Here is a 16,290-nt window from a genome sequence, read left to right on the forward strand (position 1 = left end):
CTGTATGTGCTCTAATTAAAAAGGCTGTGCAGCTTCCTGCTCAGAGCACTTCAAAAGGCCTCTCTGCTCCCCTTGACAATGCAGTGCCCGGTGCTGGTTCCTCTTACCTGTCTCTGCTTATTTATGGCACACACCACTCACTGGAAGCCATAAAAGGCGCCCGTATTTTACTCTGTGTGAAATGTACAGCATGTTTACATGAAGGGCATATTAATGATCAAACTGATCTTAAAAAAAAAAAATAAATAATTCAAATTGTAAAAAGGTGTATGGGGGGAAATACTGCTACTTGCTCTTTGGTTTTCTCTTTTTTGCAAATACAAAGAAGCTGTCAGTTAATATGTGACTTTTTTAAGTCTCACTTGTTCTTAATTTTACGTGGCATCAAGTGAAAATACACAAGACTTCGGATGTGGAAAAATATTTTGATTCTTGTGCTGAACACTGATGCTGGACATCTAAGACTGACCTCCAGCAATGTGACGGGTTTTCTCAAAACCATTTTCAAAGGAAATTCAAATTAAAAAATAAATTTTATATATATTTATATATATATATATATATATGTAAGTCTGCAGCATTTTAAAAAAACTGAAATAATGGGAGGAAAAAGGGGTGTTTGGCACGTCTAGAGAGTGACTTTAAAAAATACAGTATTTATCATTCTCAGTCTTTGAAAAAAGCTGATTAATCCCTTCTCATCAGCAAAATTCAAAGATGTGACGTTTCCTTCCCAATGGTCCCTGTTATTTACTTAACAGCAACGGGAAGAAAACTTGTTATTTTTCATTTGCATTTACGCCGTTAAGTTTCGCTGCAAATTTTAAAAAAGAAAAAAGGTGAGGGTGTGAAATCGCAAATAACGTGAGAGAGATGCCCCGTGCTTAAAAAAAACCTCAAGCGGCGTTGCCAGCGGCTCAGAAAGGCAGGAAGCGAGGGAAGGGACCCGGGCACGTTGGGTTTCTGACACGCAGGATGTTCCGGGACGGGGCTTGCAAGTTATAATCTCCAGAGATTTCGGAGCAGAGGGTAAATAGGGAGGGAAATGAAGCCTCTGACGAGGCAGCTCGGGAGCGCGGAGGCCAGCGGGGCTGCCCGGCGCCGGGCCCAGGCCGCTGGCAGGGCAGCCGAGCTGTGACCGCCCCGGCGAGGGGAGGCAGCGGCAACGCCGCGTTTGAAGCTCCTGGCTCAACGGGGCGGGGGGGGGGGGGCAAAAAAAAACCCCAAACTAGAAAACGGGCGCGGTTTAAAACTGCACCTTGAAATAACAGAGAGGGAAGGGAGACTCCGGCACCGCGGCTATTTGTGTTGGCTTTCTGCCGGGGGTGCCGGAGCCGGCCCTCCCCATGCCCGACAGGTACCCAGAGCAGCAGCAGCGCCGCCGCGGGGGAGGGAGAGAGGGAGGCGGGAGGGAAGGCGGGCGGTAGAGGGGGGCGGTCAGGCGCCCCCGGCAGCGGGACCTGCCCTCCCCGGCGCGCCCCGGGGCGCGGGCGGCAGCCGACGCCGGGCTCTCCGCGCCCTGAGGGAAGCCCGGCGCCCCTGCAGACCCCCGGCGGGGGGTGTAGCGAGGGGATGCTCGGCAGCGCCGCCGGCCCTCAGAGGGTTAAGGTCTCGCCCGGCGCCCGCCCGCGCCTTCCCAGCACCGGCCGCCGTCGGGCCGCCGCGCCGCCTCACCTCGGTGTCGTTATTCAGGTTCCACAGATCCAGGCGCCCCATCCCGTCCACGCAGGCGAAGAGCGCGGGATGCACTGGCGACCACATGACATCGTAGACATAGTCGGCATTGTCTTCAAAGGAGTAGAGCGGCTTGTTGTGCTGTAAAGCAGAGAGAAGCATGAAGACTTCGTGGCGCTAGTGCTGCCTGGGGCTGTCTGGCGAGTCTAATTAAAAACTTTGCACATTTACAAAGTGTCATAAAACTTCCCCAGATGAAAGGTCCTCGCGAAGGGTGGGACTGCGCTTTAATGGGGCAACAACTGTCCGGTGGGATAAATGAGATGCCCGGCGTGAGGGGTGTGGGACGCGCGGGTGACGGGGCGGGGGGAGCGCCCGCGGCCTCTCCCGCTCCCGACCGGCACCCCGTCGCGGGGGCGGGGGGTGCAGGCAGGCAGGCAGGCAGGCAGGCAGGCACCGCCGCGCCCGCCCGAGCCAACCGCGCTTGCGGTCGCACCCGATAACGATCGTGAGATCGGCGGGGACCCCGCGGCCCCTCCGCGCACCGCGGGCGGCGCCTGCCACCTAGCGGCGGGCGGGACCACCGCCCGCACCGCACCCCCCGGCCCGGCCCCGCGTCTCGCCGCAGGGCCCGGCTTCCCTTCGCCGGGCCTCGCTCCGGGCGGCCCCGCCGCGCTGCCGGGGCGCCGGGCCCACCGCCGCGGCCGGGAGCGAGGGCTGCCCCCTCCAGCGGGCGGGAAGTCGGAGGGAAGTTAGGAAGTACCGCAGGAACAGAAGTGTAATTGTCTGTCATGAATTATTCATCGCCTCTGGCTTGACTAATTTTTGCATAATGGCTTCGCTAATCCCCGATCAATTAATGGAAAATGAAATTTGAATGATAATGAAAACTCCAGAGATGAAAGAAATTAAGTAGTCTCATGGCTTGTGACAGAAATCTAAACAATGGGGCTTCTCCGAGGGTCTCACCCCCGCCCTTCGCCGCCAGCTGCCTCTCGGCAAGCGGGGTCGGGAGAGCCGGGCGAGCGCCCGCAGCAGCAGCCGGTCCCTCCGGGGACTCCTGCGAGAAACACAGCGCCACACGGGGTGCCCTTCTGAGCGTCCGAGTCCTACCTATGGGATATCTCGCTCAGGTCCCTCTAGACTGCACTCCTGCCCAGGGAGGTTGTGGCGTCTCCTTCTCTGGAGACGTTCAAAACCCACCTGGACACATTTCTGTGTAACCCCATCTAGGTGTTCCTGCTCCAGCAGGGGGATTGGACTGGATGATCTTTCGAGGTCCCTTCCAATCCCTAACATTCTGTGATTTTACAAAGGAACCGCTGCCGGGAACGCCTGCAGTGCATTGCGTCGCCGTGTATTATTTAAAAAAAAAAGGCGGAGTAATTGATTGCAATTATTATATCGCTTTTCGTTTGTATATTATTAATTTCAAGCATAAAAGCGATCTGTTTAATACCACCAGTTTTGTTCTCGGTCCTCCCGCACTACGTGGTGCTTCGTTGGGTGTCGGGGGTGCGAGTGCGGCGGCTCCGCACGTGGAGGGGGGTGTGTGCAGGCCCATCTCTGTACTGCTGTGCTGGCGAGTACACGCGTGTCCTGTTCTTATTGCAGTACTGTGTTGTAAATAATTTAAGAAGTATTTCTGTTCAGGTAGTACAAAAAAATCCCATAAAAAGTATCTGGAGATTTAATCCTTTGAAAACAGACTGAAGATACAAAGGGATCAGGTTCTATAGGCCAGTTTTTGAATTCATAAAAGACATTTTGAATGATTACAGGACCAGGTCACAGATTTTCACAACTGGCCTAATGTTTTTTGCACATTTCCTAAGAATAGAAACATTTTGGTTTGTGTGACAATAAAATGAAATTAGAGCTTGGGTTTGTTACCTCAAATTTACGTAACATTTTTATTTCTTTTCCAAAGCTGGAGTTTTGCAAAAGAAAAGAAAAAAAAAATTACAATAATGTTTTCTTACCTAAACAAGGTCTTGTTCTCCAAATATATGTATCTGCTTAGTATATGATCAGTACCAGTGGAGTTATTTACACGTGTTAGTGGACTGACTTACATGCCTGTGCTAAAGTATTTGCAGGGTTGAGAGCCAAAGGAAGACTAAGCTTTTGAAGCGGCAGAGGTATTTTGTAGGAAATTTCAAAGTGAATCTTTTCAGCTGTGAGCTGGGAAATAGTATTTGGACTGGGCCATATGGATCCACAATGTCTACCTGCTGTACTGTGTATTTTCACTGAAAACATCTAATTTAGGTTCAAACACTTCAACCATCTAAATGCTGGAAAAATGGGCATTGAACACAGTATTATATCAAAGGCAAAGGAAATCAGGTCCACAGCTAGGTGGCTGGGATTTTCCTTATTCATGGGAAATCTGCTGCTCATGTAGCACTTTAACATGTAATGTCATGGCAGAAGTAACAGAATTTGGAGGACTATTAAAATATTAATCAACCCAGGGCAGATTTCAATCAGCATTTGTTTTTTGTCAACATATCAAAACTTGTTTTGACCTTATCTTGAGTGCGACACCTTTTTAATGCTCTATTTAGTTTATTTTCCAATTCATGCCTAAATACCAGGGTGCTAGAAGGAAAGGTCAGGAGATTTGGTTCTAGGCTATGTCTTGGGGTTCACATGCTATATAGTCCATGGCAAATAGTTTTAGCTGGTGTGCTTCAGTTTCCCTGTTAGCAAAATAAAAGCATTTTCGGAGTGCTGGTGTTTGAGGTGAACAGCATAGCAGATATGCAGTCTGTGTTGCCTTTACCGTGACAGTGGCAATATTCAGTCCGATAGGAAGTCAGAGGGAATATCTGGACAACAGGAACAATATGGCTTTTGAGAAAGATCTCAGACATGCAAGGAGTGAGATGTGAATGGAGATGAATAGGGAGTGGAGCACTGTAATGAAATAAGAAATGGCAGCCATGAGAACAGCCCAAGCAAAAGGCAAGATCAGCTGCAGTGTGTTTGGAGAAACAGGGAGAAAGACCAGGGGTATGGAACTGCCAGGCAGCAGTGGTGGAGCTGAGCTACAGCCCCCATAGTGCACCCCGTACATCTGCCCTCTCAGCTCAAATAGCTTTCAATGGGGAAAAATAAAGTATTTCCCATACTATGTCTTGTTGGTTTGCACCCTTTAACTACAGAAGAACCTCCCAACTGTGTTGGGCCAGGCCGGAGGTCGCTCTTGCTTCACATCTTGCGACTGATCTTTCTTTAAAGCTGACATTTCATCCTGGTCTGATTTTGCCCACTGAGAGCAGTTCTGTTGATTTCATTGTGAATACTCGATTTGTAAGGTTAAGTGTATATATAAATGTTTGCAGGACTTCCTTACTGTAAGCCTGTTAACTAAGGGCCCAGGCCAGCAGATTCTTTTAATGTAAGGATTTATGAGTAAGGACCGATACCAACCACTTTTAGAAAATGTTGAAATGTGGAACCATGTAAAGGTCACTTTAAAGCAGTTTTAAATTACCAAACTTCAGGCTTACACAATCTATAACTAACATATGGCTATTATTATAAAACAACTGAAATTTAAACTTGATGAGCTTTCATTCTTAAGTATCAAGCCACTCTGTTATTCAATAGAACAGAAGAAATAGTTTAAAGCAGTATCTTCAGACAAACTTGGGCCACATCTACTTATTACTAACAAAGAGAGTTTGGGGTGAAAATGTGGCCCTAGTGGAATTTTGCCACTGATTTCAATAGGACAGGATTCGAGAATTTACTGGAAAAAGTGAAAAAGCCAATTCCAAGACACATGTTTTTGTCTCATTTATTTAAGCATGTTGTCAAAATCTATTGTTCATCCTCAGTGTTTGTATATGGGCATTGTTTAAAAGAACAATTGAGTGAACATTTTAAATACATGGGAGCTGTCTAGGAATTAGCACTTGTCTATGAAAGAAGATACTCACCTAAATAAATACTATATATTTATATAAAAAATATCTTTTTTCCACATATAAATTTGACCAGTCTATTCCACTTCTTATTTGCATAGAAGAATTGTCTTTAATCCAGAAGGCGCCACACATAAAGTAGCTAATTATCCATACAAAGGAATGTATATGTATCCACAGGTTTTAACTAGCATCTGACTTGTGAAAAACCATGGAAAAAGCTATTGGCTTTGCCTGTTTCACTGAAGGAGCATTTTAGACGTTGGCACAATTTCTGTGGGTGTCAGCTCCACCTGGACTGTACAGATGTACGGTGACACCACATACTCTCTTGTCTCCCCATTGTCTTCCATGGTAAAGACAATAAGCCAAACCCATAGTTCTGGCTCACACTGTATTATCAACAGCCATGAGTGTTGTGTGGTATTATAAGTTGATCCAAGCTACTTTGATTTTTCTAGGTGTGCAGCAAATACAATGGACTCATTAGCCCTTGGCATGGAAACTTTCCAAACAAGCTGACGTGTTTGTTTAGGCTCAAGCTCCATCTCTCTGGCACTTGGAAAGAGCAGAGCCAGAGTGGTCCTGAGCAGAGTGGCTGCTCTTGTGTGTGGCCCTTGAACAAACCAGGGAACAGGGGGCTGTAACTAGGTGATTTATAAGGTCTCTTCCAACCTAAATCATTCTATGATTCTATTAATTTGGCTCGTATGGGACCAAAAATTGTACAAATAGCCTTTATGCATTAAAGTACCTACAAAATGGTGTCAAAGGAAGACATCTCTTTTGGCATAGATAATTCATAGGGCAGAAAAACTCTGCTGTCTTTATTTAAAGCAAGTGTTAACAGTGTCACACTGACAAGAAAAAGGGATGCAAAAGAAACCAGGATAGGGCACATTGTAGGACTTCGGGTTCTGAGCTCTTTTACCGTTCTTACTGCTATGCCCAGTCTTCTCCACCTTGAGAGAGACATCTTACCACTTTGCTAAATCCGTGCCCATCTTTTCCTTTCTGATCCTGCCAGTTAGCCAGGCCAACCCAGAGAGTATAAGCAGAGAGTATAAGCAGAAACCAAAAGCTGCTGGGAATTTTGAGGCAAATACTCCTCAAATCAGCTTTACCCTGGTCTTGACCTTTACTCCTCCAACAGTCTCCTTCTGGGTCACCAAATGTCAGCTGTTTGGGGTTACTTGTGCATAGCTCTTGTGGTGAGGAGTCAGTTCTCCACTGTGTACAAGGCTCTACTACTTTTGTAAGCCTTCACGTTCTCCATTTGGATGGAGTCAAAGACATCCTGTTTTTCATTCAGACTGATTGATCTACATGGGAATTTTGCCAGTTCTGGACTGCCATGTTTCTCCCCATATCTGTTTTCTGATAGTTATGATAATTTAGGATAATCCAATAGTTCCTACTTTAAAACTATACTTATGGGACTTGACACAGTTGAGCTTATGCTAGCTTTTAAGAGCTACAGCAGTCTTGGGAGCTGTTAAAAGATGCCATAAATCAGAGGCACTAGTTACAGGTACATCCCTGATGGGTCGGCAAAGCCTGTCTGCATTCTCCCTGAAGGGTGTAATTATCCCACAGACCCCGATACTATACAGCTCACAACTTGCAGTCTGCTCCACCTTTTCCAGAACTAGCCAGACGTTCAAGGATGACAATGGGAAAGCAAAAGGGGGATGTTTATGCTCTTTAGCCACCCAACATTGCTGGCTAACTGAAGTGCCCTAAATTGAGCTACATGCATAATAACTCCTCTCCCTGTCTTTACATTCCTCCTGGCAGTCAGATTTAGTGCTGAATCACCGGTGAGCCTCTGGTGCTCAAAGGAGAGTTCATTGGGCTGTGAACTTGGTACGTGTGTCATCTCACTGTCAGATGGTGAGTAGGGCACTGAATCAAGTCTAAACTCCATTTTTGAGCAAGGGAACAGGCTTCATTGTTAGAGTGATCCTTACACTCTTCACAGCCCTGTTTTATTGAAGTACTGTAGTATTACTACACTGATTGGTTTTTGGCATTCTAAAAGTTGCAGACAGTCAAGGCAGAAAACTGGTCACTTTTAGAAATCATTGGTCTTGGAGAGATTCTGAAATTGTTGCCTCCTTTAATTGTCAACAATAAAAGAAAGTTCAATATTTTTGCATAAACATGTGGCAAATATTATAGATGGAGGAGGGGACAAGGGTGAGACCGAAAGGAAAGGGGTTATGAGAGCGGACCAAGTCTGGAGATAACATGATGATTACATTTTTGTGGTTTCCTTCAAAGTCAAAGCGTCACGGGTCAGCATACAAGAAGGAAGCAAAGGAAAAAAGATTTGATGGTTGGCACAGGCGGTTTTAATGAGAACCGATCTTAATGTCTAATACTGTGGCATGGAGAAAAAAAACATAAAAGAACTTGGGAAGTCAGACATCACCTGACTTTCAGGAGCATCGGAAAGTTAGACCACAGAGCTTTTGGGGTCTATGGAGATAGCCTGGAAGCTACACTGACAGGTAAACTGCTTATTTTGTTAATCCTACTTAACTGTTTTAAGTCCTTTGTAGAGATGCGACACCTTCGGGCTGTGCTGCTAGACTTCAGTTGTCTGCTTTGGTCTTCCAGCTCTCTTCTACCCTGCCTTTCCACTTACTCAATGGAAAAAGACCTTTTTGTTTTCTGAAGGAAAAAAGCAGACAGTATGGCATTCCTCTTCACCACTGCATATTAGCTGAGGAACTATTTTCAGTGAGTTTGATAAAAATGCGTATTGCTTGATGTCTAATGTAAACTTAAATGAATTAATGATATCTGCTTGGCATGGATGAACTTTACAAACATAAGAAGGTATGTAAGGCCTTGACACTCTACAAAACAGGCTTAAGAAAGATTTTATGAAGAAGCTAATATGCAGACTGTGTTATAATGAGGCACTAGGGAGGAGAGTGTTCCTCAACAAACTTTTCTCCCCAGTTCCTGCTGGCGAGGCTGGTGTATGCCTGTTTCTGTGTTTAGATCCATGCCATTTCATTTCCAGTCTGGAGCCCCTCTTACTTCACACTTGTGAGAGTTGTGCCTACAGGTTTCCCCTGCTTGGGGTTTAACACGTTCTGCTGTACTCGCCCACATCAAGCTGGATGCAGTGTGATGGCAACAGTGGAGAAGCCTGTACAGGTATTTGCCATTTGTTCTGTATTTCCTGAGACTGCTGACTTCATCGCTAAATGTTAATCAAGTTTTCCACCTTTTATTTAAAACATGCTTTAAGCGAGCCAGCACTTCTTCCTATGCTATTAAGTATGCACTTCAGTCACCAGATTTCTTTAGAAATACTATCATTTTCTTTAGGAACTTCCACCTACTTATAAAGATGGCTCAATTTCTTCTTTTAAGAAGCTCAAAGTACTGTAGAAGGTCTTACTATCCCTGACTAGCAATCTGATTCACAGTTTCTGTAGCTCATACTCCTGCATTTATATTACTGTTTCCCTGGATTTTTTTCAGAGAAGCACTTTGGAGGCCTTGCTGAGAAATATGAGCCAGGTATAGTTTTGCTACACTGGCAGAAGAATCACCAAATTCTGGTCAGAGGAAACACCAAACAGAGACTGAAACACCAAAGAAGGGCAGATTGGGTCTTCTACCTCCAGTTGTTACTGTTTATTGTTTATATCCTGCATAGGCAGGACCGGAAAGCAGAGCTTGGGGGTGAGCAGGATGCTTTGGGAGATGCTGGATCACTGTGCTCATGCTGTCCCGTCATGCAGCAGAGGCAGCAGCAGGCGCTTGCTGGAGTTAGTGGGATTAGTCTCCCCACTTTGGGCCTCAGGTTGTTAAAAGAGAGGCAGTTTATCTCAAATTGCGAGGCGAGGAGGGGAGCAGGGTAATGTTTCAGGGGGTTGTTTCCCACCCCTGTGACTCTGATGGGAACATGCAGTGTGAGGCCTCTGAAAATTCAGTTTTTCTTTTTAATGGAAAATGCTGCTTCATCACAGGGTACCCAGCCCAGCCTTGCATGTGGACTTGGAGAATTACCAGCCTTTCAAGTGACTCTGCTGCTGCAGTTCCAGCTGCCAGGAGCACAGGCAGGAGCAGAGGGAACATTGCAGGACGGCTGACATGACCTGATGCTACAGCACCGTCTGCTGAACAGTCAAGATTAGTATTTGTAGTTGCTGCCACCAGGATGCCTACAGAGTTTTCATGGATCAGCAAGCAATGATTTTGAGGCTAATTATTACTGAAAAGAAATCCATCTTGTGGGATTTTGAATACAGTTCCTTTTTTTTACTGATAACAGAAGTCTCTCACATAGCAGAGAAAGGATGGCTGCATGAAGCAGGTGGGAGAAAATTTCCATTAGGGAAGAAGTTCTAGGCTTTATATATTGATAATTTTCTTGAAATGTTTCACTATTATATGTGAGCCCGATCCTCCAGCGTAATTCTGCAACAGAACAGTCAGTGGGAGGTTTGCATTTTGATTTCAGGGAAAAAAGGAATCATGACTTTGTTTCTTACAGCTCCCAAAATCGAATTCTGCTTTCCATGTGCAAATAAAGCTTTCACTGTCTACAGCTGGATTTGTGTTAGGGTTTTCTGAAATGGACTTTAGTCCACTGAGTTTTTCAGAACAGCCCTGGTATTTCAGATGACTGTTTTATTTTTGTGTATGTGTGTGTGCCATTCTTCACAAAACATTTCAAAAAGAAGCAGCATGGTTCATGTGAGTAAATGAAGTGTGTCGGCCAGCTGAAGAGTATTTTCCTATCACTTTTCAAATATGGCTACACCGAAGACCAAAATAATAAGAAACATTTCATGTGAAGAACTTGGGGCTGATTTCAAGCCACCTGACTTCACTTTGGTTTTGCTCTTTAAAATTACCTAGAAAATACCATAATCTTTTTTGTACAGCTGGATGAGAGCCAGACCTCTGGCTCCAGAGGTAAAGGGCAAAAACTAAAAAAATCCTGTCTGAACAGGCAACTCCACCCTCTTCCCCAAGTCAGCTTGGCCTTTTGACAAAAGTGAGCTCTGAAGCAAATTCATTCATTGCCTTGTTTTTGGACAAAACTCAAGATTCTGAACTCACACCACAGAGAGACCGTTTTCATGAAATCCAGCACACTATTTTATCACCCTTTGTCTTTCTCTATAATCAGATAAAAACAGCATTTGGACAGTGATTAATCAGATTAATCATTTTAATTGCTTTTGTCACAGAGAAAAGCCTGCACTGGAAATGCATGGTTGTCAAGGAAGGTGATTGCCTTATGAGCAGAGTCAGGAAGCAAGTCTGTAGTGTAACACAGCAGTGGGGGCACCGTTCTAGCCAGGTATCCAAAATAAGAGGGGTTAAATCAGCCCCTGAGATGATGTTTGAGCCCCTCCAGACTCAATGGGAGGGATTAGTAAAGAATTCCACAGAGACAAGAAAATAGGGAGAACTGTCTGTACTCCCAAAATAGACTGAAGTTTTCGTCTCCCTCACAGTACCTTATTGCTTCTCTCTTTTTCTTCTTGATGTTACTTCTTATGCCTCTCTAAACTCTCCAGGGCCTTTTGAGATCATCCACCATGGCACTAGAGGCAGATGCAGGTTGCATCCAGATTTAGTGGGGTGGTGGGTGCAGAAAGCCAGAGGTCCTGACACCCTATAGTTTGGTTTAGCATCTGGTCAGAGCACACCCTGGCTTTCTTCAGCTTGTATCTTAGCTTTTCCAGCTGCAGAATCAAGGTATAACCCTCTGCGTGTGGCACGGGATAAAGAGGCTGATTCCTTCCTGGTAGTGGCTTGGGATAAGCCAGAATAAGAAGGCAGACTCTGGAGATCAGAAGTGCTGCCACATCTGCCAGTTCAGATGCAACCTAAGACTTTCCAGATGCAAGAAAGCCATCAGAAGCTCCAACAACTGTTTATCTAAAGCTGCACCTGTATAGTCAATGATGGCAAGTAATGGTGATACCTCCAAAAGGTGTCTAATGTATGCATTGCCATTACTTCTTTCCAGTGGCTGCATAAGAAACCAAAGTATGGAAGCCCTAAATAATAAAGGATCCAGGAGGATCCAACTTCATATGCAGTGAGTCATCTAGAATGTAAGAAGACTGAATATGGCCCAAAGGATTTAGGAAAGCTTAGAAAATAATATTAAGAATGAACAGGTTCAAGATAGAAAACAGTGGTACTTCATAAATTTCACTGAGTCCAGCTCTCATCTACACTTACGTGTATGCAAGATAAGGTGTGTGAGCAACCTCTGCATTTCACCAGTCCATTTCACTGCTGGAGACCAGTCTGATCTTGTTACAAACTGGAGAAGTAGACCTGGCCCCAAGTGGACAAAACTGGTTTTCATCAGGAAGCGTCAGCACATTAAAATCAAAGCTTCAGTCTGAGAAGATCCTACTTGCAGTGAAACCAGAGTTGTTCATAGGCACAAGATACAGCTCAGGGCAAAATGGCAAGATCTTCACAGCATTTCCTCCCCTGAGGGAAGACACATGTTCCAGTCCCACTCAGGCAGCCCTTTGCAGCGTGGCTTAGTGCCCAAACCCCTGGCTTACAGGATCCTCTCGTGGAGCTCCTACACTCTTCATAAATAATTGCATATTCACTGGGATAGGAACATCTTCCGTAAGGCAGGGGAATGTTATTTATCACCTGCCACAGGATCTCACTAAATCAAGTCATTAACTTCAGCATTTCCAATTACAGCTAAAGCAGTTTTCATGAGGGAGAATTCACCAAGTTGTTGTAATAGTTCACTAAGCTTACTCTCCTTTTATCATGACTAAATGTTGAACTATGTTTCTGTTTGGATCTTTAACTTCAAGCAATGCTATCTATAGTAGAAGAGGCTCTCACTCACCCACTTAATGTGATTGAAATTATACTAGAAAAAAAGGCTGAGCCAGTAACCAGATATTTTGATACATGGTATTTGTAATGTAAAAATAGTAAGTTCTTAATCTTGAAAGAGCGACAACCTGACTCTGTTATTTTAATAGACTTTTAAAATCGCCCATTTGTGAGTGCATTGTTTTCTTGGTGACTAATCTATGCAATCATGCAATGCATTGACTCATTCTGCTACACCATTTTCTCTCACAGTAAGTTTGCTTTATCAAGTTGATCCTGTCGGATCCTATCAGCCAGGTTTTTGGGGACTGGGACTGGGGGGTAAAGGTACCTATCTTTAGCAACACCACCACCACATGCTTCTTTGCATTGCTCTAGTGATAGGCTTCAGCTTGACCCCTGAGGAGATGGTGTTCAACCTCTAGACCAAATTAAAAACAGTGGAGCCGGAAGTTATATGCTCATAGGAAGATATGAAAGTGCAAGGTAAAATTATTTACTCCAAGAGCAGGAGGACTGGCTCACACCCAGATAATCATCAAACAGATAGGCATAAGATATTGGAGGTACAGAAATATATGTGAAGGCACATAGCATAGAAATGTGATTTTTTTGCTGTTTAAAATGTAGTTTCTCAAAAAGCATAACAAACTTCATACTGGAACAACACCGGACACCAAAAAAGAAGAGCAGCATGTGAGGAGCATAAGAAAGAGAAGACAAAGGAGAGGGATTAGGATTAGGATTAGCTACTATTGATGTACATGCTAGTAAAGCAAAACTGAGCATGGACACAGAAGTAAGTTGTCTATTGCTGAAGGCACACATATCCTCTGGCTCAATTAGTCCTTGCTAATGCTTATGATGGTGGTCCTACTACCAGTCTGCTCACCTCTGTCACTCCTGATTATGGCATTTACCACAGTTACTTAAACATTAGGCAAAGAGGGAGACAGGTATGGATGGGGATACAGCAATGCTGTTACAGTTATTCCAGTCTCTCTTCTTGCCAACTGCACAGAGATGCAAGAGGAGAAAAACAGTCATTAGCACCTCCCCTCAATGGCAGGATAAGAGATAAAGGAAATGTGGATGAAAGAGCTAACGAAATCCAGTTCACTATCCAGACTTGTATTAACTCCCTCAGCAGCAAACGAGCCATCTTGTATGCTTTAGCTAAACTAGCTTATGTTTTGCTACGCTTTAACAATTCCAAGCTAGCTCCTGTCCCTTGACACAATATCTAAAAATTTGCACTCCAAACAGCAATTTCTGTAATAATAACAATACTTACATTTCATTATTTAACCTCATGCTATTTGTTCATGAGGATTAATGCTTAATTAATTAACAACACTTAGCATTTCCACTTAGCACTTTACCTCTTCAAAGCATCGTACAGACAATACCTAATTAAGGGCAGAGCTCCACAGATGCTTCACATGAGGGCTTTGACAGCTCTGCATCCAAGACTTGCTCACATGGTGTAGCATGAATTCAAGTTGAAAGCCCTATTGACTCCATCAGGAACCAGGTAATGCCCTGGCTATCAAGTGACTATCATCTTTGCAAATTCCTTTTCTTTTCCTGTTGCTTCTGATTGCTTACTATTCACCCACGGATCTAATTATTGACTAATGTGATGGGTAATAATGTGAACCTTGTATTAGTGTTATCTACAGAACCTTCATTCTTCCCTTAGTTACAACCTTATTCCCAGTCACCTGGTTGAACTTTCTTTAGATAGAAAATGTGTTAACCACAGAAACAGACTATAAAATGTCAAGCCAGAGTTTTTAAGAGAGATGGTGCTTTCAATCCATCACTCAAATGCCTGCAATGAAAGTGCCTTTCTTGTAAGCACCCCAGGGTGCTACACAACATCAATAGACAATATAAACACAGAGCTTTTATAGTTCACTTTACAATTGGACATTGACTCTGAACCCGTGAAACAGAAAGGAATTGAATTTCACGACTAAAGAGGATAATGTGCACAGAATTAAGTAGACAGCACTGGTGGAAGCAGGAAAGCAATACGGCATCAGATGCTGATAGAGAGATTAAATCTACAAATAAGAAACCAAAGGAATAAAACAATTCTGAGTGAACTCTCATAAACCAGCAGTAGCACTTAGTTCTTCATATCAATCCACTGTTTGTTTCAGAGAATCAAACATGCTGATGAGTTTACTCAAAGCCCACTGATTGACTGACCCTGACTATGGGAACTGAACAAAGAGACCCCTAAATATGTAACAGCTCCATCCAAGAGAATTATCCAGACGGTACAGAAGGAAACATCTGTAGGAGTCAAATTGGAAGAAAAAGGAAACATCACAGCTCAAGAACTTGTCTAATGTCTCAGAGGATGTCTCCACAGGGTAGTGGCTGGTGGTGCAGCAGCCTGGGGCTGCTGCTGCTCAAACCTGCTCCATAAGCAAGCAAGAGATCCTATAAAGCAACACAGCTTCCAGCTCTCAGTGGTGGTGTGGTGTGTCACGTGCATGCCACAGCTCACATCAACTAGGGCATACAGCTTTCTCAGGAAGCCCCTCTTGCCAGCTGAGCCACAGCTCGATAGATATTAGAAATTTAAATTATTTGGTTCTTTGAAAACTGACTGTATTGAACCGACTCTGGCCTAACCATTTGAGCACTGAATTCTTCCACAAGGGTAACTGCATACTGCTAACTGCAGTGTCTGTGCCCAAAATATGCCGTGTTAGTGTTACTGCTAACTTCTAAAATCCCAGAGTTTAAAATAAAAAAAAACCCAGGCCTTATTATGCCCTAATATAATATAATATAATATAATATAATATAATATAATATGTCACTGAATCTGCAGATGGTTGAGACTTCTGGACATGTATGTTTGGAATTCAGTACCTGCCTTTATCTTCCCTCCAGTCCCCACAAATTCTTTTCTCCTTATTCAGCTTCAGCTTCAACCCTCCCTTGCCACCAGTTACCACTGTCCAGGACTCCCTTATCTCAGACACCAAACGGCCTAGCCATCCCCAACCAGCTAACACCTGAACTCTCCATAACTTGGTCATCTTGCAGCCTTTTTTAACATTTACCACCTAGGAACCATCCCAGACCTGTTCTGGGCTGCCCATGACCACTCCCAGGACCACTTCTGCTTCAGTTAAGGCTGGGTCCACTGATATGTATGGTTACATGTGAATTAGGTAATTTATGCACCTTTCTTATAATGAGTTTCCTGGAAGAGATACCTGTTAATTAGCATGCAGATTGGATCAGGCCTTTGACAAACGCATTGTGAAGCTACTTTGGAAGCTGATCCAAGTTATTATGTAGGTAACTGTGCTTCTGTTTCCAGCACAAGGCTGTCCCATGAGCCCTTCTGATCACTTTTGTATTTACATTTGCTGTGCATCTGTCTCAGTATCTCCAAGCACTGATGTCTTGGAGGAACACATGCTGAGACACTTCCTGGCTGGGGTCAGCTTCCAGTATGGGAACTCTGCTGGGTGCAGCTAAAGATGGGAACCAAACGGAGGCATAAAAACAATACAAAAGACTGGCATTTGCAAGGCAGTTCTCTATTCTGGTGTATGACAAAAATGACAGCTTAGATGACTTATATAATTAGGATTTTACCTCTCATTCTTCTGTTTTACTCAGCCTGTACAATGAAATTACGTTGGTGTGTTTAGTCTGTCTCACAGTTTTCACTAATGCTGTCACTACCCTGTATTCCTACAGTTCTATGGAGTGTTGGGATTTAAAAGCTTCACAAGACTGCGTATTCGTTTGTCTTGTTCACAGTACTCTCCCTATAAGACATCAC

The 16,290-nt window shown here is 44.1% G+C and overlaps 1 protein-coding gene across 6 annotated transcripts in view; it reads right to left on the reverse strand.

Moving 5' to 3' along the window:
• DYNC1I1 (dynein cytoplasmic 1 intermediate chain 1) overlaps positions 1-16,290 on the reverse strand; it is a 191,371-nt gene that overhangs the window by 24,151 nt on the left and 150,930 nt on the right. For all 6 annotated transcript variants that reach the window (XM_082043896.1, XM_082043900.1, XM_082043899.1 and 3 more), the window contains one exon: positions 1,675-1,815. In XM_082043896.1, coding sequence (XP_081900022.1) covers positions 1,675-1,815 — 141 coding nt within the window. The remainder of the gene's footprint in view (positions 1-1,674; positions 1,816-16,290) is intronic.

Source organism: Streptopelia decaocto (genome assembly GCF_964273445.1).
Source record: "Streptopelia decaocto genome assembly, chromosome: 2".
NCBI lineage: Eukaryota > Metazoa > Chordata > Aves > Columbiformes > Columbidae > Streptopelia > Streptopelia decaocto.